Genomic DNA, 21,908 nt, shown 5'->3' on the forward strand with positions numbered 1-21,908 from the left:
ACTCTCTCTTAGCAGGATAAATAATTAACGGTAGGAAAGAATAAGTTGGAATAGCAGAAACCTTAAATGCATACATTAAGTATATGTGACTGCTCACTGCATTTAATTTAGCTTTAGAGTATAGCCGTCGTGCTAAACATGCAGTCTTATCTAATCTTGTGATTTACTCATTAATTCAGAGAGAGAGAGAGAGATGTGGTATGAAGAGGATGAGTGAAAGAGAGTGGGAGAGAGAGGACAGAGGGCTGAGAGTGAAGAGTTGCAGATATCGACAAAAGCGTCGATGAGACTAACAGGTTTGAATACCAAATAATGAACTAAATACAAGCTGTAAAGATGCATGCCCTGCTCTGTCTGAATTTCAGCTGGTAATATACATTATATTTGCTCTGATCTAAACCTGAACCTGATTTATGTGTGTGATGTTTTATTCTTTTTTTAATTTCATGTGTAATTATCTGAGGTTGTATGTGTGACAATAGATTACTAGTAGTACAGTGTCAGACTAACCGTTGCTGTTGCCCAATAAATATTAATCATTAATTATAATTGTGTATTTCTTCCTTGAGGGAAGTAGATTATTTCTTTCAGTTTGAGCATCATGTTTTTAGATGGTTAAGCAAAGTGCATCCACACAAATGTATTATGAGGGGCGGTTTTCATGCATATTACAACGAAAAGTAATGAGCAGTAATTCATCCTTTTATACTTATTGATATTTTTTATTCCAAGTTTGTGTTAGTGAAGAAAGCAATGCACTATAATTTGTGTGTATTCCACTTATTAAAAGCAGGATACGTAGTTAAAGACAGCGAATAGCTGCTTAAGGAGGTAGGGTTGGTGGATGTACAGTATCTAAATTGTTTTTTTAATGGTATATGAAATCACAATACCGAGTATGTCCCTCATTTTGCAAAAAACAATCAAAACACTCCTTTTTGAGAGGCCACACATTCACTGAATGATCAAGCCCAAAGGACAACTACTGCCAGTGATACCTGCTCAGCCGTCCTGCTTCCAGACAGTGATGCTGGTTGGTGGCGTCACAAAAGTGCGCTCATATTGGTGGGCTAGTGTTGAAGTTATGCTTGCACAAAGTCATTTCATTCATTTTCGTTCCCACCTCATTGTATTAAATGTCGCCGACATTAAAATGTGTTAAATATGCACACACATATTCTAATGTTCTTGCCTTAAGGTTCAAATGTGCAATATTTTATAAAGTAAATCCTATGAGCCACTTTGAAATGGTTTACGTATACTTGCACTGCTTGATCTCAATACTTGAATTCAGTGTGTTTATATTGTACTTGAATGACTCAGTTATAAATAAATGTACAATACCTGTTTTCTTGAAGAAGTTGTTTTTGTCATTATTGTCACTAACATCTAATATACTATTAACAAGAGTGAGCTAGTACATTAGGCCTGTGATGCTTTTAGAAACAATTTTTAAGGGATGTAGATATCATCAATTATCGTCATCGGATAAATCCCCCAAAATATTGGGGTTTTGTCAATACCGCACACCCCTAGCATCAACCTAACCATTAGGTTCAGTGTCTTCCTGAGGGCACTTCAACATGTGGAGCTCGGGATTGAACCCCGAACCCCGTAATGGGTGGACAACTTGCTCTGTATGCAAAGCCACTGCAGCCCATTATCTTTTACTCTGAAGCATTAGTCGTTGGGATTGCGTAGGAGCTCAGTGTTTTAATGAGCATTCTCATTACAGAGCAAATCTATAAAATGAGGACAGTTATTAAAACAATAAGGTAATTTCACACAAAACATGAGAGATCAGATGATTTGATGATCTCTTAAATACATTCCGTGCACATGGCATTAGTTTGGACATACACTGTGAAAGCTATCAGGTAATGAGGCGTTTATGAAAAGATGAAAAAACTTTACGAGGTGGCAAAATGTGTATTATGTGTGTTGCCACATCTGCCGTGTTAAGACACCATGTGTCTGTGAGTGTTTCTGGGGGCAAGGCAGGACATAGTCTTCAACAACTCACTGAATGCTTGACAACAGACCAGTGCTGCCTGGTTGCCTGTTGTCCTATTTAAATGTGCACACACACACATAAATATGTACCGTATATACACACAATAATGAGCACATTTTGACAATAAATGTAATCCTTTCTTACTCTATTCTGACTTTCTCTCTGTCAGTATAAACTGTATAAAACTGTATAAAACACAATGGTTATACAGGTCAATTTATGGAATTGAAAAGATAATCGTGTCAAATTGAAGATACCGGCGTGGATGGATGGATGGAATACACTCTTTCCTTAAAGCGCATAATGTCTCAAAGTGACAAATGGTTGGACAGGGAACAATAAAAGGAAACTACTGAGGGGTGAGCAGAGTAGGGAGACAGACTGGATGAGGGACAGATGAGAGAAAAAAAGCAAGAGATGTGAAAGGGAGACAGACAAAGTCAAATAAAGAAAGAGACATAAAGATGGAGGGAGACAGAAAAAGAGGTCTGGGATCACTGCACTCTTGTCAGCTCATGTCCCTGTTGCTAGGTTACCATGCGTAGATGAATGGGTTAAAGTATCTCAAGAGCAACAGTGACATAGTTAGCTGGTCTCCATCAGACAACACACAGAACTTAGATGAAAACACAGAAATGGAGCGACCCTGAAACTGTATTTACCTGCATTTAGATAAGATGTGCACGCAGACAAACAGGTACCCTATAAATGAACACACCACAGACAGAAAGCCCAAATTTGGAGTGAGTCTGTATTGCTGTGAACTGAACAGAACCACTGTGTTAATGAATAGTTTTCACTGCCAGGAATGCTTTTAAGTTAAATGCTGTGCAATCACCATAAACATGCCGTAATCAGAATATTCTTGCAACTTTGACAACATAAACAAACCTATCAATGTTTTTAGAAACTTCAAAAACTTGAATTTTTCAGCTATGAACATATTACATGTAGTGATAGACTGATATATCGGCCGGCCGATATTTGCGTTTTTTAGGTGTATCGGTATCGACCGATGTGGGCTGCTGCGATCGCCAATAGTGTTTTCCCAGCATTATTAACAAACTGGCTTCCACAGGCAGCTCCGTGTTGTGGAAGACACCTTTTTTAAGTTCAATAATTGTTCCTTTCTTTTTAAATTGACTCATAACATTTGTTATCATCATTGTGTCATTTTAAAGATGTAAATTGAGGGAGCAAAAGTAGTAACGGCTCTAAATATAGGCTCAAGAAAATCGTCAGTCCGTATCGGTAGAAAAAATCAGTATCGGCATCAGCCCTTAAAAATCAGAGTACTCTATGTTTGCTACATGTGTGTTTTATGTAGTTTGTAACTAAAAAAGATTCCCTAAAGATGCCTGGTTAAACACAGATCTTATAAGTTTGGAGTTCACTGTGACTTTATAGTAGGAATGGGCATTTCAAGCAAACATACGATTCTATGTTAGCTGTGAACTATTTGACTCTTCTTCAGATATCACCACCAGTATTCAGTCTGTGCTTTTGTCCACCAAGCAACTGGAAGATCATTTGTCCATTAAACTGCATTACTGTACATTTTCAAACCCACAACAGCAGCACAGCAGCATCTACCCCCCGGCAGTTAGCAATCCAGGTGGGCCCTCCCTCCTACACACTGTGATTCACATTTTAGACATTTAGATCATCTCATCAATTTGCCCTGAGCGCAGCTAATCAGGTTCAATTCGTCGATCACCACCATTACCAACAACAAATACAGAGTGGGACAAAAGGTCTTGTGACAGTGATCACGGAGGAGACAAGTGGTGGGAAAGTGAATAATTAAAGAACAAACGAGCAGAGGGGGCATATGATGCTGTGGTGGTGAGAGCAATGTAGGTGGAACTTAGTTAGAAACACACCTTTGGCTTCTTCACTGAGTCTGCAGTAGTGCAGTCGGTGTACACAAACATAAAGTACTTCTACCCGTTTTTCACAATGTTATTGCGCAAAGCAAAAATAATTCAAATAATTGTATATTTAATGGTGTTCAAAATCTAATTGACGTATGGACAGTATGACATGATACAAGGTGATGGTGCAACATCTACCCAAACAAAATAGTTAACACCATAATTATTTCCTTAGCTCAAAGGTGCTAAAAAAAACAACACACAGCCATGTTTAAGTAAACACACGTCACTACGTCAAATAAGCCACACTTTCACCAATAACATATTTATGTATTTATACTGTAGTTTGTGGTCTTTCTTGACATTACGTCAATTCAATTCAATTTTATTTATAGTGCCAAATCCTAACAAAAGTTATCTCAGGACACTTTACAGAGTAGGTAAAGACCAAACTCTATGACTTATTTACAGTATAATTTACATAGACCCAACAATTCCTCCATAGAGTACGTGGCAACGAGAACCTTCCCTATAACAGACAGGAACGTCAGACAGACCCAGCTCTGTGGAGGACGGACATCTGTCTGCACCGGTTGGGGAGGAAGAAAAGGCGAGAGGAAGAGAGAAAAGACGGACAGATCGACAGACAGCACAAAGACAGACAGCACAAAGATAGACAGACAGACAGACAGACTTCCAAAGATGCAAGCAACCACAAAGTAACAGTGACTATAGTGATAGCAAAAGCAATGTGAATATGACTTACAAGTTATGGCAGTTACTACAGCAGAACAGCAAGGAACAGGCGCAGCTAGATTGACAGAACATGGCAATATGTCATGTGCATTCACCTATCAATTAATCAAAACACAGAGTCACAGAGTCTGAAACTATCACATTCTACTAAGGGCTGGGTGATAATTCAATATGAGATTTTGTCGTCTTGTATTGGAATCTTATCATGATGGAATCACATATCGCAATATTGTGACACAAAATTAAATTGTCTAAATTGATACAAGCACACACTAACTCTCTTTTTTTCTTCAGGAAATCCAAATTGAAATACTCTTAGGGAATATCATTTGAAGATTGCAGTTTTGTGTTTACATCACACTTATTATATGCATGCATGTAAACAGTCAGTGTATAGCTGGATCTCTGTAATTTCACTTGAAACTGTTGAAAAGTTCTTAATAAAATGAGAAAATAGTTTGTATTCAAGTTAGTAAGTCACACAGGAGTGTACAAAAATATATTTTACATGTTATTTCATGGAGACTATTGATTTACTGAATTACCAGAAAACATGCAATATCATCATATATATCCTCATCACGATATGAGATTACTTTTATTGGGATGGAACATTTTGGTCACATCGCCCACCCCTAATTCTACTAATTGGGGCTCTGAGGATGCCTGGTTACCTGGCAGAGTGGCAGCTGTCAATATACCAGCCACAGGCAGAAGGAACCATTTCCACGCTTTGCTGTAGGGAAGCAGCTATGGACAAAGTTAAGTATGCGATGATACTCTCTGGGACTGACACAGATTCACAGTGAGTTAGCACCTACTAATGTGCTGTAGCTATATATATAGAAAAATGTCAACAGCCAGCAAGATATTGGTTTAATGAGCTGACATTTTGTAATACTTCGATCTTTGGAAAACTAAAGAGTTGTTACCTGTATCCGACAAATAAGATACATTAGAAGGCTGGAGACTATAGCCTAGAGTTGGTTGTCAACTGCAGACTGATTATCTTTATAAGTGCCTTACAAAATAAGTCGTATAACTGCACCAAGAACGATGCAAAGGAGTGTTTTCTAATCTACAACCCATCTGGGTATGGTTATGTTTGGACAGCTGAAACTACTGGGTGACAGTAAAAGACAGATCACTCTCAAGATTAAAAGAAATTTGCAAAATTTGCAATTTGAAAAAATGCAAGAGGTCGCTTGTCAGGAGAAAAGAAAAGCTTATTTTAAGGGAACCTCTAATTCGTCTAGGCAGAGTTTGCAAACCTTATGATGTTGCCACTGACCTCAGCTAAGCGTGTTTAGTGCTAATTAGCTAATATTAGAATTAAAACACCTTAGTTAGTTTTCTCTCTGTTAGCATTAAGCTTGTTAGCATTTAGCTCAAAACACTGCTGTGCTTAAGTCATAGACTATAAAATATGAACGTAGTGACCTTGACGTTACCCACAGGCTTCTAAAGAGCCAAATGAAGCTCAATGTGGGTGACTCTGGCCGTCGCCATCTTGGCTTAATGGTGGTTAATGAAATTAGCTAGACATTTTTGTTTGTTTTTGCTGTAGAGTTGGGCATTTTAAAATGGGCAATGATTCTCTTTTTGAGCCAGCCTCTAGTGAGCGTGAGTGAACTGCAGTTTTTGGCACTTCCTGGTGGCTTCATTTTTAGGCCCCAGAGTTTAGCGCTTGGTCTAAGTACAGTCTCATCGAGCTGCAAGCATGGTTGGAGACTTTTAAGGTCTCTGCACGCTGTGTCCATATTTTTTTGACAGATCTGAAAAACAAAGACGGACTAATCTGTTCCGAAAACTTTAATAAAGGACGTTTGGGAGTCGGTGTATAAACGTGACTGACACAGCATAAGGTCGTACTTATTTTAAATGTGCAACATTTTGACAAAAGTATGGCCTTTAGTCTTGTTCAACCTTTCATAGAACATAGTTGTGATAATATCTTTCCCTCAAACAAATGTTGATTTACATTTTGCTTACTTCTTAATCTAGTTACTGGTAGCTGGTGTCCACTCTGTGTGTGTGTGTGTGTGTGTGTGTGTGTGTGTGTGTGTGTGTGTGTGTGTGTGTGTGTGTGTGTGTGTGTGTGTGTGTGTGTGTGTGTGTGTGTGTGTGTGTGTGCACGTGCGTGTGTGAAGGCTGTGATGTCAGACAAGCTTGACCCACATTAGCCGTCTGATACGGCATGATATGCCTCCAAGGTGTCACCGTGGCAACAGCGGTACTATTGCCTCAAATGTCAGCAGCAAGGACAACGAAACCCTGAAGGAGAGTCTGTCAATCTGTAAGTGAAAGCGAGTGCTCACTCTCACACACACACACAAACAAACACACACTGGGTGATCAGAGTTCTTAGCTGTGTGGAAGTAGATCAGAGCAAAAATGAGCTGGCCCTCACTGAAGTAAAATTAGGCGCACACACACACACACACGCACACGCACACACACACGCACACGCACACACACACACACACACCCCTGTGGAATAACAAACACACACAGACGCAACAGATAGCCACCACTGAGGGCTAATAAACAGAAATGGTGAGAACTCCTGTTTTAAAGGTCGTCTGCTTTACTCTCTAACTCACTTTTCTAGTGAACAAGGTGTACACACATATGCACAGTCTCTCACATTAGACTCTCAAACATGTTAACACGTTGACAGATAAAGACACACACACGACAGCTCTTTAACACCCTTCACATTAAACTGAGAAGAGGAAGCAGTTATGGGAGGAAACACACTGGGGATACTGTAGAATGACTGTCAGAAAAAAACCTATTACTACATGCAAAGCTATAATAAAGTCTCAGTTTAACTGAAAATCAGAGGAAAATTGCATGAATGAATTTGTTTTTACTTATAACTCAACTTCTTGAATTCCCCTTTTCGAACTGTGGCATGTCATGCATTACATTCATATTTACGCTGTACACAGCCAGCTTCTGCTCTAATCTGGAGCTTCAAAGGAGTACAGCAGTAGAACAAAATTCAAAATGAATTTCAATAAAACCTACACAGCCACGTCTCCTCCTCAAGTAATAATCAGAACAAGCCTTACCACTTAAAACATACTGTATGATTCATATGATGTTGTGTGCCGTAAGCACAGGCTGTTTAGGATGTGAGTTTGTTGTGTCTGAAAAGCACCAGGGGAATGTAGGAAAAATCAATGCACTATAATGCTGCAATATTTTTGGCCCTATCAATAAGCCGACAGTGGCTCAATATCAGAGTTGTTATACTATGCACTACAGTGGCATGAAAGACTGCACAATGGTGTTATATGACATGAACTCTTGAAAAGGCTGAAAATAAAGTCCTTGAAAGACTGTTTGGGTGAGGTCAGTGCTTTACGGAAAATAATCAGGAGACAGTGAACTCACAGAATGCATTGACGACAATGTGAAAGGTTTTGCTGCTCTCATAAGGATTTGCATGAAACAGGTTTTTGAAAGCCAATACCATAACTGGTATTTTTAGCCATGCTCACAGGATGACTTAGGTCAGTTTAGTCTGTTGGTCGGTGGGTTTTTTTCTGTTTTTTTTTTTTATTCAGCACAGTAATAAACTTTCGAAACACATCACGAAAGACACTTTTCAGGATTTCCTGAGTTAGGTAATAGAGAGAGTATGAGTAAAACTGCATTTTTTAAAGGTAACTATCATTATTTTTCTATTAGTGTCTTTTGCGTTCTGTGCAATGTTCAATTTGTTCAATAAAAAAAATGTTGGAAATTATTTTCTCCAGCCCTATAAAGGCTTGAGTCTGTTGCTGAGTGAGTGAGTGAGTGAGTGAGTGAGTGAGTGAGTGAGTGAGTGAGTGAGTGAGTGAGTGAGTGAGTGAGTGAGTGAGTGACATCAGTCGAGTTGGAGCCTACCCATTGGCCTTTGCGCTTTCAAAATGAATCGGTAATGCTGTCAGCAAGTAATGGTTTTGACGTCGCTGTCACCACCATTTAAATACATAAAGTGTGTGTGTGTGTGTTTGTGTGTGTGTGTGTGTGTGTGTGTGTGTGTGTGTGTGTGTGTGTGTGTGTGTGTGTGTGTGTGTGTGTGTGTGTGTGTGTGTGTGTGTGTGTGTGTGTGTGTGTGTGTGTGTGTGTGTGTGTGTGTGTGTGTGTGTGTGTGTGTGTGTGTGTGTGCTTAAAACTGCTCACCTGGATCATTAGACAGACAGAACAATCTGTGAAGCCATCATTGGAAACGATGGAAATATGATTGGATGAACCACCTGTCTATCAAACTCTGGCTAAAGTCAATCAGCAAAAGAAAGAAAACATATGTTCATTGGTAAAAGCTCTCCTTTCATTGAAGAAATACTCTCCAAGTCTGATATAACTGATCCTACTGCAGCATCTCCCCTAACCTCTTTAGGAGCCGCCATTGTTGTTTTGAACAAAGAGTCGCCTCTCCGCATCATTGTCCCCACTCCCCAATCCCCCCATAACAACCAGTAGCTCCTCACAGGACACTGATTGGCTGACTAATCTCTGTTTGGAACACAAACGCATTATTTGGAGCCTGACAAGGTGGCTTTGCGTGATAATGTGATCCTGTGATTCTTGCGTGATATTGTGATGTCGCGAGAATTCAAGGTAAGCCTGCTGCACTCCTCATCAGAACCAAGCAGTATTTCCAGTGCGTGAGAATGTATATTTTTTATGTTGTGTGCTACATTTGAGAAAGGGTACTCTTTAGATGTCTCATTTGAACTACGTCTGGGAAATCACAGCGGCTGAAATGTTTATAAAAATTGTGTGATCAAAAAGTGGGGATGCAAAAACACATTTGCTCACCCAAGTCAAATAGTTAAGGTGCAGCTGCTCCACTTGCTACATTGCTCAGGCTCCTACAGCTGGAACCACTACAGAATAAGTGCAGATACACATTTAATATCCAAGATCCAGAATACACATTATAGACACTACTGCTGACTCTCCCGGAAACAAGGTGGCCACAGTTAAGCACACTGACCACACATGGTCCAGCCATATACTAGGTCTCAACCTCTCTTGTCTTGTTTCATTCAAGAAGCAATGTGAATTTCAAGCAACTAAGTGTTTCAGAATTTGCATTGAAATCTCCTTGAGGTAATCTCTACAATGTATATTTGTTGATAAGACAGCAAAAAAAAAGGAAAAGGAAATCACACTTTCCAAAATGTTTATTTTCCAGTGTTTCAAATGTGAGATTTCTCTTGCAGTAGTATACATTTATTTCATAGCACAGCAAAGAGCTAACAATAAAAACAATACATATTTAAACCTTCAGCCTCTTGAACCACAGTCATTTCTGAGGGCAGCGGGATCGAGAAGACCCAGTTTCACATATTCATCCTCATATCAGTGCTTTCTGTTATCTCGATAAACACCTCTGTCTGCCTCTGTTGCTTTTTTATCCTTTCCCTTTTTTCCGGCGCTTTTCAATGTTCTCCCTTCACACCTACACACTCGGTCCCTCCCTCCTCCTCTTCCATCCCCCTCTCCACTCCCCCATCCATCTATCCATCCATTTTTCTATCCATCCCTCCATCCCATTTGGTGGTACTCTCAGTGGAACACTTGGGCTATTTATAAAAGCATCAAAGCCCACAGCTTCCAAAACGCAGCTACTAAAGAGGAAGATGGGGCGATAGAGAGGGAGGTGGAGGGAGAAGTGGGGAGCTGGAGAAAAGGTGGAAGGAGGAGCTAGGACATGGATGGAGAAAGACAGAGGGATAAAGAGGGATAAATATTGAGGAAGACAGAACAATGAAGGGTAAGATAATGGAATAATAGGAAAATATAGGGAAATAAAGCTGCAGAGAAAGAGGGAAAGAACAGAAAGATGGGCAAGGGGAGAATGTGAACAAGAGAGAGAAAAGACAGGGAGTGAGATAGAAACAGGAGAGCGATAGGTCAAGAGATCGAGGAAACAAAGAATACAGAGGAGGTGGAAAAACAAAAGACTGGATGACAGAATCAGATATGTTTTTATCCACGGATACACCTTAACATCATCCATGTGTGTGTGAGTGTTTTTCTGTGTTCATGCATGATGAGCTGTTTTGTTTTTGTGCATGTGTGATCTGTGCGTGTGCATGTATGCGTACGCACATGCATGCGTGTGTATGTTTGTGTGTGTAGGAGGGAAGTTTTTTGGAATTGCAGACCTCCCACCCACACAGGTTGGACTCGCAGAAGCACCTGAGATGCGTTGGCCACCGACAACAGACAGATGTTTGCAATTATTCAGTAACTCATTTGAACCTGAACAGGCACAAAAGGTGAAACACGTATTATGTGAATGCAGAGGAAGTGATGGCACCATGCCCAATTGCAGCTTGATGGTTGCCAATGAAAGCAAGAGACGATTAGACCTCTTTAATAATGCTTTTTATAAACAGTGCAGTGCCCGTTCGGGGCATGCATGCAGGTCGATCGCTTCGCTCCTGGTAAAACTGCTTTCAGCGATCTCGGGGGGCTGTGCCTGTTAGCCCCTGAAAGCACTGCTTCGAGCTAGGGCTGAAACAATTGATTTAATTGTATCAATTTTCTGTTACATACGTTCTGCCCTACATGATTTAAGCAAACTGTAAGGCCAGCTATAACAAAAGTGTATGGAACACCAAATATCTGAAAAAGTAACTTTTTTCAACTTGGTCCAGAGATGTTCTGTACCATATTTGGTGATGAGTGCTCAAAATTTAAGTAGCAAAACAGACAATCGATCTAGATACAAATGGGCATGGCTTATAGGAATACAATCCAGAAAAAAAAATGTTTCTGTGACTTACAGTTCAAAAGTCACAGGCCAAAACATATAGTTTGTTATTATAGCGCTATCATCTGGCCAAACTGCACCAAAATTGACAATGCACTTCCTTGGGCCCGCTACAATACAGACGCCAATTGTGAAGTAGATCACGGATGAACGTTTCTCTCCATATGCGAATTACAGACAAACACAGACAGAGATTCCTTGCTTTATAGATATAAATATCCTTTTGAAGAGTGCTAATAACCAGAGCAAACGACACATTTACTGGCTTGTTTTAGGTGCAATCTACACTCCATGCCTACGCCATTTTTTCTCTCGCACTTCCTCTCTCTCTTGTCTCTGTTCTACCTCTTCTTCCGTGTCCATTATCTACTCTGCCTGGCGGAAAAATCTCACCCACCACCTCTCTGCTCGAGTGTCATCAAACCTTTCTCATTCATTTGCCATCTGCATGGTTTAATTTATTCTTTTCTTCAGAATATATGTAATCCGCTGCCTGCGGGAACATTGAATTTTGTGCAGTCCTCTTGAACAAGAACACGACCAAATTCTTTATAATCAAGCAACAAAAAAATAAATAAATGTACAGCCATGTGCCTTGATGGCATCATCAGCGACAGGACAGCGCGTTATTATACGCACATATTTAGGATGCTGAATAGAATGGTGGATAGAATACATTATGGAGGATTTGCGGCGAGTGCATCTCTTGTAGTTATCCTTCCTCAATCCTTCATTAATTCCTCTTTTTTTAAAGCCAAGCCTTCACCCTCTTCCCTGTATTCTCTTACTATAGACTGTAGTACTGCATGGTCTCTGTAGGTTTCATATTGTGTTACAAGACCACAGCAGTACTTTTTTGTTATTGCTCTCTGTGGACGTTAGCATGTCATCCTTCTGTTTCCCCTGTGTTGGCTATTAGCTACTTTCAAGGAAATCACATGTAATCCTACTCTCCTTCCTCACACTTCCCACTCACTCTCTACCCCTTTTGTCTCTCCTTCTTCTGCCTCCTCCCCATCTCATCTCACTATCCTTTTTTTCTCCATATTTTTTTAATACATCTGAAAATGTTTTCTCCATCCAAGCGTCCCTTCCTCTACTTTTTGCCCTATTTGCTACATTTCTCAAACTCAGTCCCCCTCCAACCCTCTTAAGCTCTCGAAAGGGATAGGTTGCTCATTATCCCAAGTCTGTGAGGAGACAGTGGAGGACACTTGGCAGCCTGTTACACACTGAAACCCAACTCATTATTAATACAATCATTTAGGAGCGCACACACACACACACACACACACACACACACACACACACACACACACACACACACACACACACACACACACACACACACACACACACACACACACACACACACACACACACACACACACACACACACACACACACACACACACACACACACACACACACACACACACACACACACACACACACACACACACACACACACACACAGAGATAGTCACGTGGAAGCATTACAGCACACACAGCTCTGCACAAATGCCATTAAGAATATTAAGTGCTCAGCAGCTCATTAAATCTAACAGGAAGCATGTGCACACACATACACACAACCACAAACTTCCAACAAAAAGTATGAAATATTTTCAAAACACACACACACTTCTTAGAAGCACCACATTACATAATGAAACCTGCTACTGCCCTTTGAGTTTTACACTTCTTCTAGTGAGAGCTAAACAGCAGACTCTCACTGAGACGTTATCATTTATTGTTTACAGCTACGACAACACTGATGCAGCGAGCTGCTGCTCCCACCATGCAGCAATACTGTACACAGTTACACAACATGCAAAACCCAGCCAACCTTGACTGCTGGGATTCAAAGTCAGACTGTGCAAAACACCACTCAGAAAATTGGGTTTGACTTCCTTTTTGTTCTTCATGCACAGCATTATCACATGTACAACAACTGAAAAAGCAGAGTGTGGAGAGCATGGACTAGAGATTGATATTATTATTTTAGTAAGAAAAAAAACAATCTGAATCTTTAACATCATGAAAACTCACCTTATAAGCTTCAGATTTGGCTGTTTGGAGTTTGTAAATGTTGCCTGTTATACAACTGTTGTAATGTGATGTGATGATATCCACTGTATTGATGTTATGTGAGGTTTTCAATGTATCTAGTGAGACCAAAGATGACAGACAGTAAAGTGGTGTTCTAATCTACTCTATTGCACATAGAATTGTGGAGCTTTAAATGTATGTAAACTACAATGGATTTGACATAGATACACCCAGATGGACGTGGGGTAGTGGATTATGCTGCACGTTTTTGTGGCAGCTTTGCCTTTTTGTACTACGAACTACACTGTGCATGTTCTCTTAATAGAAGATATTGATTTGTGTGTAATGGAAAGTTCAAAAGTTGCTGATCTCGCACAAGACAATCACGTTTATGTTTGTTCAGGCAGGAAAGGCCCAAGTTATATGCTTCACGTTATGTGTCAACTCTCCACGACACCACATCCTTCTTGGTTCTACATACTATCACAAGCTGCTGCTTTCTGAAACCTGTCTGTGCTTACGAGGCTGCGGCTCTGAACGTCACTGCCTCCCCCCACCATATCGTCTGGACCTCTCATAGTAACCCCGTCATGAAGGTCACACAACTTCTCTCGGATGGTGAGGCAAAAGAGCCGGTTCCAAAATAGACGTCCAAGGTGTTGTGTCTCGGGTCAAGCACAGAAGCAAGAGGTTCTGTGTGCGCGCACAAACAACACTTGAGTACCGTTGTTTACTAATCAAGTTCATTTCAAACGAGGACAACTCAGAGAATCGATCACTCACACCCATCCTACACCAAACACTGTATAATAATAATACTTCATACATTCAACTTTATGATAAGAGTCCTACTGACTTACATAATAGTATGGAATGTGCAGTAAGCTGTTACAGTTTACAGCAATCCAAAGTAGACTAAACTGTGAGCACACACATTTTTTTTCATGAACTATTTTGTTTTCATTGGAACGGTCTATCTCTATCTAAGTGTGTTAACAAAAAGAGCTACGTGATGTACAGTAGCAGAGGCAAATCTCACTTCCTTCTTTCACCCGAACGAAGCTATTAGCACTTTGCTTTGCAGAAGAGAAAAAACAAAAAAAGAAACAGATTATTTCGGAGTGAACAGTGCAATATTGCAAGATCTGATTCGGGTAGCGAGTGTACAAACACTCCATAAACACTGTGTGAGACAGAAATGGCGCTGAATTGTCTGCTCAGGTCTCAAACTATACTGATAAACTTACAAGAAAACAGAGGAGCCATATTACACAGCCCGACAGTTCTTATGTCGATATGACCTTTCATTGAAAGACATGTACGTAAACACACAGGCCATAAACACTACTTCTCTCACGTTCTGTTAAAAGTATTCATACAATAATATTGAGAATAAAAATGTCCCTTCCTTTATCAAGTTACCAAGATATAATTAAATCTAATCACACACTAACTATGTGACTGTCAAACAAACACAACCATGTAAACCAAAAAGGCAAAGCACACCTAAACACTGATGTGACTTCACTCTAAGATTGTGTGTGTGTGTGTGTGTGTGTGTGTGTGTGTGTGTGTGTGTGTGTGTGTGTGTGTGTGTGTAACACCTTGCAGAGGAATTCCCTTTCTCCCCAAGCTCAAGGTAAGTGATACCTTGCTCCAGACGATCAAAGGGGTTTGAGAGCAACTCAGGAATACACAGACACATACACACACACACACCTGATGAAAGACCAACTGAACTGTGATCTAAAATTGAGAATTTGTGATATCATTTCTCCTTCCCTCTTCCTCCTTTTTCCATTTATCCATCTACCCGTGCTCTCCCTCAGCCCTGGTATCTGAGTGCAGACAGCAGAATACTTTATGTGCCCCAACACCTGCACCACACTCCTCTCTCTCCAGAGGCACAGAGGGACCCTACAGTGCAACGGATGCTTCCTCTAAAAGGACCCCATTGACCATTACATATTGTAAACATGTGTGCCAATTACGAGCTAACCCACCGCTGTGCTGAACAGCACCTCTCCCATCCTACAGTATATGGAGGGTTGCGTCTGAATATTCCACTGTTGCTAGGAGACGTGAATATCCTTGAACACATCCAGTTGGCTGTTCACACAAGTGGAAAAGACAGACTTCAAGCAATTTGATTTCTTAAAAAAAAAAAAACAACACACACACAAACACAAAAGCCCAAAGCACCACGACATTTTTGTCGACTGGATATGGTTTCTCTAATAGAGTTTGACATTTCCTGTGGCAACGCCCACAAAGACGACGCTGGATCCCTCTCTACTGTAGTGTACGCGATGGCGGATGAAGAGAGCAAAGAAAAGCAAAGTAGAGCATGGTTTGTTTGTCAGTACGATGCGTCAAATGGCACCAGATCGGATACCACAGTGCCTGAGTTTCACCAGTCTTTTCTGAGTAGATGAACCCCGACAAACAGAAAATCAGATATCTTGCTTCACTTTATCATTTCAAGGAAGTGTAAACTGCATCTCTATTGATGAACTGACACCAAAATGAACACAGATTAACCCAGGGGTAGAAAACCCTGCCCCTGGAGAGCTGCCCTGCATGGTTTAGGTTTCTCCCAACTCTAACACACCTGATTCTACTGATCTGCTCGTTATCAATTAGCTGAAGCTTGCCGGGGCTTTGATAATCATTAGAAGCAGTTGGTTTGGAGTTGGCTACCTCTTGATTTAACCTCTAACCTTATCCTCCATTAGGCGAGCGTACAGTTTCATTTGGTCTCCTGACTGAGCGTTTCTTGTTCTCTTGTCTCGTAAGGTAGTTATATTCACAATAGGCCTTTTAAAAGAAGATCAATTAGGAGCAGAAAGAGCACAGATGTGAATAATAAAAGTAATAATTGCTGAATTCCATTTAGCTGCTTCAGTTCGTGGCTTACTGGGGCACTTGTGTAGAACAGAGCCATCATTCATGATACTAGTAAAATCTATGTTCTACTGTGAAAAGGCCCATCTTATTGCGCATTTGACAGCATTTTTAAAAAAAATATTTGAGTTTTGATTACACAGCAGTGTTTCATGCCGACTCACTTCCTTCCACATCCTTGGTCACCTTCCAACTATCAATACCTAAATTTACACATACTGTTTGCTGCACTGTGAATAAAGCACCAAAGTCCTGTCTCCACCTCCAGATTTGCCTCTGTTGCACCATGTGTTTTCCCACAGAGACGTTTCCCACTGAACTTTAATGGATCTGTTCATATGAAAAACTAAATCCACAACCATTGATCTTCAACTCTCATTATTTATATGTTTCTAGTGTCCAACATTAACACATCTCACATGTATTTTAATATGTAGGAACTCTCATGGAGTCCAAGACTATTTTAAACTGCTAAGCTTTAAATGAATTGCACAGTGGGGAGGCTGAGTTGCCTGTAAAGCTAGTGGCTTTTTGAGTCAGATTTTAGCTTTGGAAATGTGTTAAAGGTGTTAATTAAAACCCACTAAAAAGCAAAAACACTAAATAAACAATAGAATGCATTTATTTTGAAATGCCTGTTTTTGTCATGTTTCTGTGCTATATTCAACAATAGTTTAGAACTTCTGTGCGCTTAGGCTCTCTTAAGAGTAAAAAGGGAAAAAAACTAAAATGACAGGAGGAGAGAGGTGGAGAAAGAAAAAGAAGCAGGTAGTGGAAGGACATGACAAAGGAAAGGAGGAGATCCAACTAAGAAGAAATTAGAGAGGTAACATGTTAGAAAAAATAAGAATAAAAAGAGAGAGGTAATTAGAGCAGAAAAAAACTAAGAAAGAGAAAGCAACAAGAGAAAGTAGGGGTGACAAAGTTAACCTTCAATCATAGAGTAATAGAGCACCACCAATAGTGTGTGTGTGTGTGTGTGTGTGTGTGTGTGTGTGTGTGTGTGTGTGTGTGTGTGTGTGTGTGTGTGTGTGTGCGTGCGTGTGCGTGCGTGTGAGTGTGTGTGTGCGTGTGTGTGTGTGTGTGTGTGTGTGTGTGCGTGTGTGTGTGTGTGTGTGTGTGTGCGTGTGCGTACCTACCTTGACACTGGAATCCCTGCTTGCCAAAACCCCTGTGAAGAGAACACACACAGAAAACAGGTTGAACATTATACAGGCACAGACGTGTGTATGCATGCGCACGTGCACGAACACGAACACAAACACGCAACTTGGGAAAGGAATTCTGAAAATCTCTCACTTTGCCTCCAGACATTTGCATAGAAGCAAATGTCATTTACTGTGTCATTTGTGTGCAGCGCATCCATAAGACCACAAATAAAACACACGCACTGAAGTATTCGATTACTTTGTGAACGTAACCTTCAGTACTATCGTCAACCTAGGTTCACAAATACGCTCACACACACCACACCATTGCCTGTAACACACCATTGTGTTACAGGCAGGGCTGCAGCCGCCCCAGGGCAAAATGGTCAACCACACCTATTATGGGGAACACTGGGATGCCTGCAGGTGCACGCAAACACACTCACACACACTTGCTTGAACACACATTCAGGCCCTGCTTGTTTTCATATTGTGGGATAAAAATAGATTATCTTTTGGGGTGTGAAATCACTCAATACACTCATTGTTCTTTTTATGGTACGTATTGACCCAGATCATCATGTAGATATATAGATAGATACATACATACCTATCTGTCTATAGATAGATAGATAATCTAAACAGGTCAAGCAATTATGCATGGTGCACAGTGTTCCTCCACCTAGTATGTACAATCAGTGAGACCATCCCATTAGATTCCCATGAACGCACACACATAATCTTCTAGGTTGAATCATTTAGCCATTCACAAATTAAAAAGCCCATCACAGGAGTTAAATAATGGCCGTTTTGGGAATAGCGCACAGCACAGATAATAATAAAATGGGATAAATTAGGCCAACCTAGAGCCAGAAACTCATTTAATAACCTGATGCAGTCACTGTCCACCCTGGTGGGTTGCATGGTGACACGTCTGCACAGGTTATGAGGAGGTGGCGCGACAGGAAAAGGAGAAAGGCCGGAGTTGTGTCAGTGTTTGACCCATTACCATTCAGGTTATTCCTACTGGCTGCAATTCACTGCTTTTAGAGCACATGCTTCATTTTTGCTCAGCCTCTCAGTTTCTCTGCCTACTTAATACCATCAAACAATGGTCTGCAGCGCTTCCTTTCTTATTGGTGCAGCCCACATATCTCTCCGTCTTCCCTGCTGCCCTACCTTACACATATAGCATCAGCAAGTACAAGAATAAGATGACATCAATGTTTATTTTGAGAAATCTGTGCAACCAGTGCAGCAGCAAAGTGGGTGGCACTTTTTTTTTTATTCCTGCTTTAACTTTATGATGTAATACTATCAAACACTACAGCCATTTTGTCTTATACATATCAACAGGCCTGTCTCTCCACCTTTTTTTCATTCAATTATGAACTTAAGTGAACTTGTCCTGTTTTTTCCCTTTATTGTATACCATCCCTCGGTGCACCCATGTTCAAACTTAGATATTGGGGCTGCAACCAGGGATTCTTTTCATGTCGCTTAATCTGATGATTATTTTCAAAATGAATTAATTAGTTGATTGGTCTATAAAATGTCAGAAAATGGTGAAACGTGTCAGAACCTCAATGTCTTGTTTCGTCCAAAACTCAGAGATATTCAGCTGCTACAGTTAGGCTAATTGATGCATATTTATTAAATATCTGTCTGATTTTAAATAATCATTTATGATATCCCATATCTTTCTTTGCCTTGTTCTACACCAGCACCATTAAAAGCATTAAACTAAGTGAAATCAGTTCCATTTAGGAGCTGCTCCCCTGTGAACCCCTCCATCCATCCCTGTGTCCTCCTCCTCACCAGATGAAGTCGGTGCAGTGGCTGCAGAAGGTGGGCTGCTTGAAGAAGCGCGCGATGAATTTGTGGTCCTTCACCTCGTGCACGTTCTTCTGGCGGAGGGCTCCCTGGCGCGCGAAGCCCCGCATGGGCTCGCGGGGTCCATCCTCCCCGTCGCTGTTGGCCGCCGCCGAGTCTGCCATTCTCCGACTATCTGTGCAACTGCCTTTAGTTTGACTCGAACTGACCGATGCAAGTTTGCTGGCGCCTCTGGGAGGTTGCAAAAGTCGCTTTCTCGCGCGTCGTTTCGAGTATTTTACGAATTTAAAAGTGCGGTGTTGCGACCGGCTGACAGTTCGGTGTCGGTAGTTTGTTTTGGGCGTTTGTAGTCTTGTCCGTCAGTGGAGGGGGCGAGCTGCCGCTGCGCTGCTCTCTCTCCGCTTCCTCCTTTTCTTCTGAGCTCAGAGAGAGACGGTGACTACGGAGAGAGAGAGAGAGAGAGAGAGAGAGAGACGGTGACTACCGAGAGAGAGAGAGAGAGAGGGAGAGAGAGAGAGAGAGAGAGAGACGGTAACTACCGAGAGAGAGAGAGGGAGAGAGAGAGAGAGAGAGAGAGAGACGGTGACTACCGAGAGAGAGAGAGGGAGAGAGAGAGAGAGAGAGAGACGGTGACTACCGAGAGAGAGAGAGAGAGAGAGAGAGAGCGAGAGAAAGATAACTTCCTTACTTTCCTTGACATTTAAGTGCTATTTGGAGAGTTTGAACTGTAATCTGTAAAAGCCCATTTATCACTTTCTACCTAAATGTGCAGTTGAATAAATGCGACTTGCATTCACATACCTAGCTGAATGAGCGTGTGTCCGTCAAACATATAAAGCAGAATTAGTATTAGGAAATAAGAATTTCTGTTTTACCCCAACACTTGAGTCACTATAGGTATAATGCTAAAATTTGAAGTCATCTGAAGATTATCCGTTTTGATGAATGCCCATGGTGATGCCATGTGTAGGAACTATTCTATCACCAGAGCCATATGTTATTATATGCATTTTTAATAGGCTATACATCTGGGCAGAGCCGCAAATACGTTTCCTAGAAAATCAAGTGAGAATTTTATGGGTTAAATAACTAGACAGTTTAGTAAATCCTATAAATCAGATAGCCCACCTGACAAATCATTTTACCTCATGACATTATAACCTCCTAAAACTAAAGGGTAGGTCACATCTTTTTACTGAAAACAATACTAACATGTAGGCTACACTACACATGGTTCGCCTACTGGTCAATTTTTCCTGTTGTCCACACTGACGGCGAAGTAATCCCTTTCTTATGCATTTTAATATGATACGTCATATAATGTGTCAACATAAGAAGTTGAGAAGTGGTTGACATTCAGGTGGTAAAAGTTGTGACAAGTCCTTGTGTCTGTGTTTAATGCTGCTGTTACACTGCAATTTCCCAGCTTGTGATCAATAAAGTATTTCTATTCTATTCTATGTTTACACTGTAAACGTTCTGCTCAACAAAGACGATGGACGACGCGTCTCCACTTCCTTCTAGTGTACAACAGTGAAGCCAACATATCACTGCCATGTTGTCTTTTTTGCAACAAGTCTGCACAGTAGGGATTTGATCACAGCAATCATGTCGTTTCAAACTGTTTTTATAGCATCAAATAACAAATGAAATCAAAACGCACAAAGGGATGTATTTGAGGTGTACTTTGATCGTGTAGTTTGGCCCATGTCCCATCCGTTAAGATGGAGGGGGCAGGACGTATGACCTATACTGAAGCCAGCCACCAATGAGCGATCTAGATGCTTTGGCTTCACTTTTCGGGAGCTGCCAAGCAGTCCATCTTTATGTACAGTCAATGTCACAGAACTCAAATCACAGCTGCATTACACTTCAGAACTCCATCTGCAGACTGTGTCAAGGACTTCCTTCTGAAAACCCAAACTAAATCACAAAAGTGATCAAAATGATAATACATGTTCCATTCTGAGATTAGTTTTTATTAGTTATGCAAATGCACAGCAGAATAAACGTCATCTCCTAAATTAGCAATGTATACTGTAAAGCCAACAGTACACACAAAGAATGACGTTCAATATTTGTATAACTGAAGTGCTCATTTCCAAAAAAGAGATCTCTCCCATTTGGGGAAAGAAGAAAACCCAGACTTGAGTGCTGGCATTGGAAGCAAGCACAGTTGCTGAGTTCTGACTCATTTTAAGACTTTTGCTTTCAATGGAATTTTAAAAGGATCATCATCTGTGTTTGTTGGATGAATTTCAAGTCAAAAAGTTTTTCCAAGATGCATTTAAGGTATTTAGGTATTTGATTATATGACCTCCTGAGTCATTTGATCTGTGAATACAATGCATCATAGAAAGAGCCTAGCAACCTGTTTACCATTTGTATCTCTAAGTATAGTAAATGTAGAGGTATAAAGAAGGGAAGTGTGATGACAGTGATGCCTGGGCGAGGTGACTGATCCGTGCGAAGCAGTACATCACCGCTGTTGCAATTACTTCATATCTGTCATAAACATATATAGACCAAAATAATAGAAACAAGGT

The 21,908-nt window shown here is 40.7% G+C and overlaps 1 protein-coding gene across 1 annotated transcript in view; it reads right to left on the reverse strand.

Moving 5' to 3' along the window:
* LOC310960221 (protein kinase C beta type-like) overlaps window positions 1-19,755 on the reverse strand; it is a 92,851-nt gene extending 73,096 nt beyond the window's left edge. The window contains exons 1-2 of the mRNA XM_083931851.1: window positions 19,348-19,755; window positions 17,521-17,552 (exon numbers count right to left, since the gene is read on the reverse strand). Of these exons, the coding sequence (XP_083787977.1) occupies window positions 17,521-17,552; window positions 19,348-19,526 (211 nt within the window). The 5' untranslated portion in view covers window positions 19,527-19,755. The remainder of the gene's footprint in view (window positions 1-17,520; window positions 17,553-19,347) is intronic.
* Between the last annotated feature and the right edge of the window lie 2,153 nt (window positions 19,756-21,908).

Source organism: Echiichthys vipera (genome assembly GCF_963691815.1).
Source record: "Echiichthys vipera genome assembly, chromosome: 17".
NCBI lineage: Eukaryota > Metazoa > Chordata > Actinopteri > Perciformes > Trachinidae > Echiichthys > Echiichthys vipera.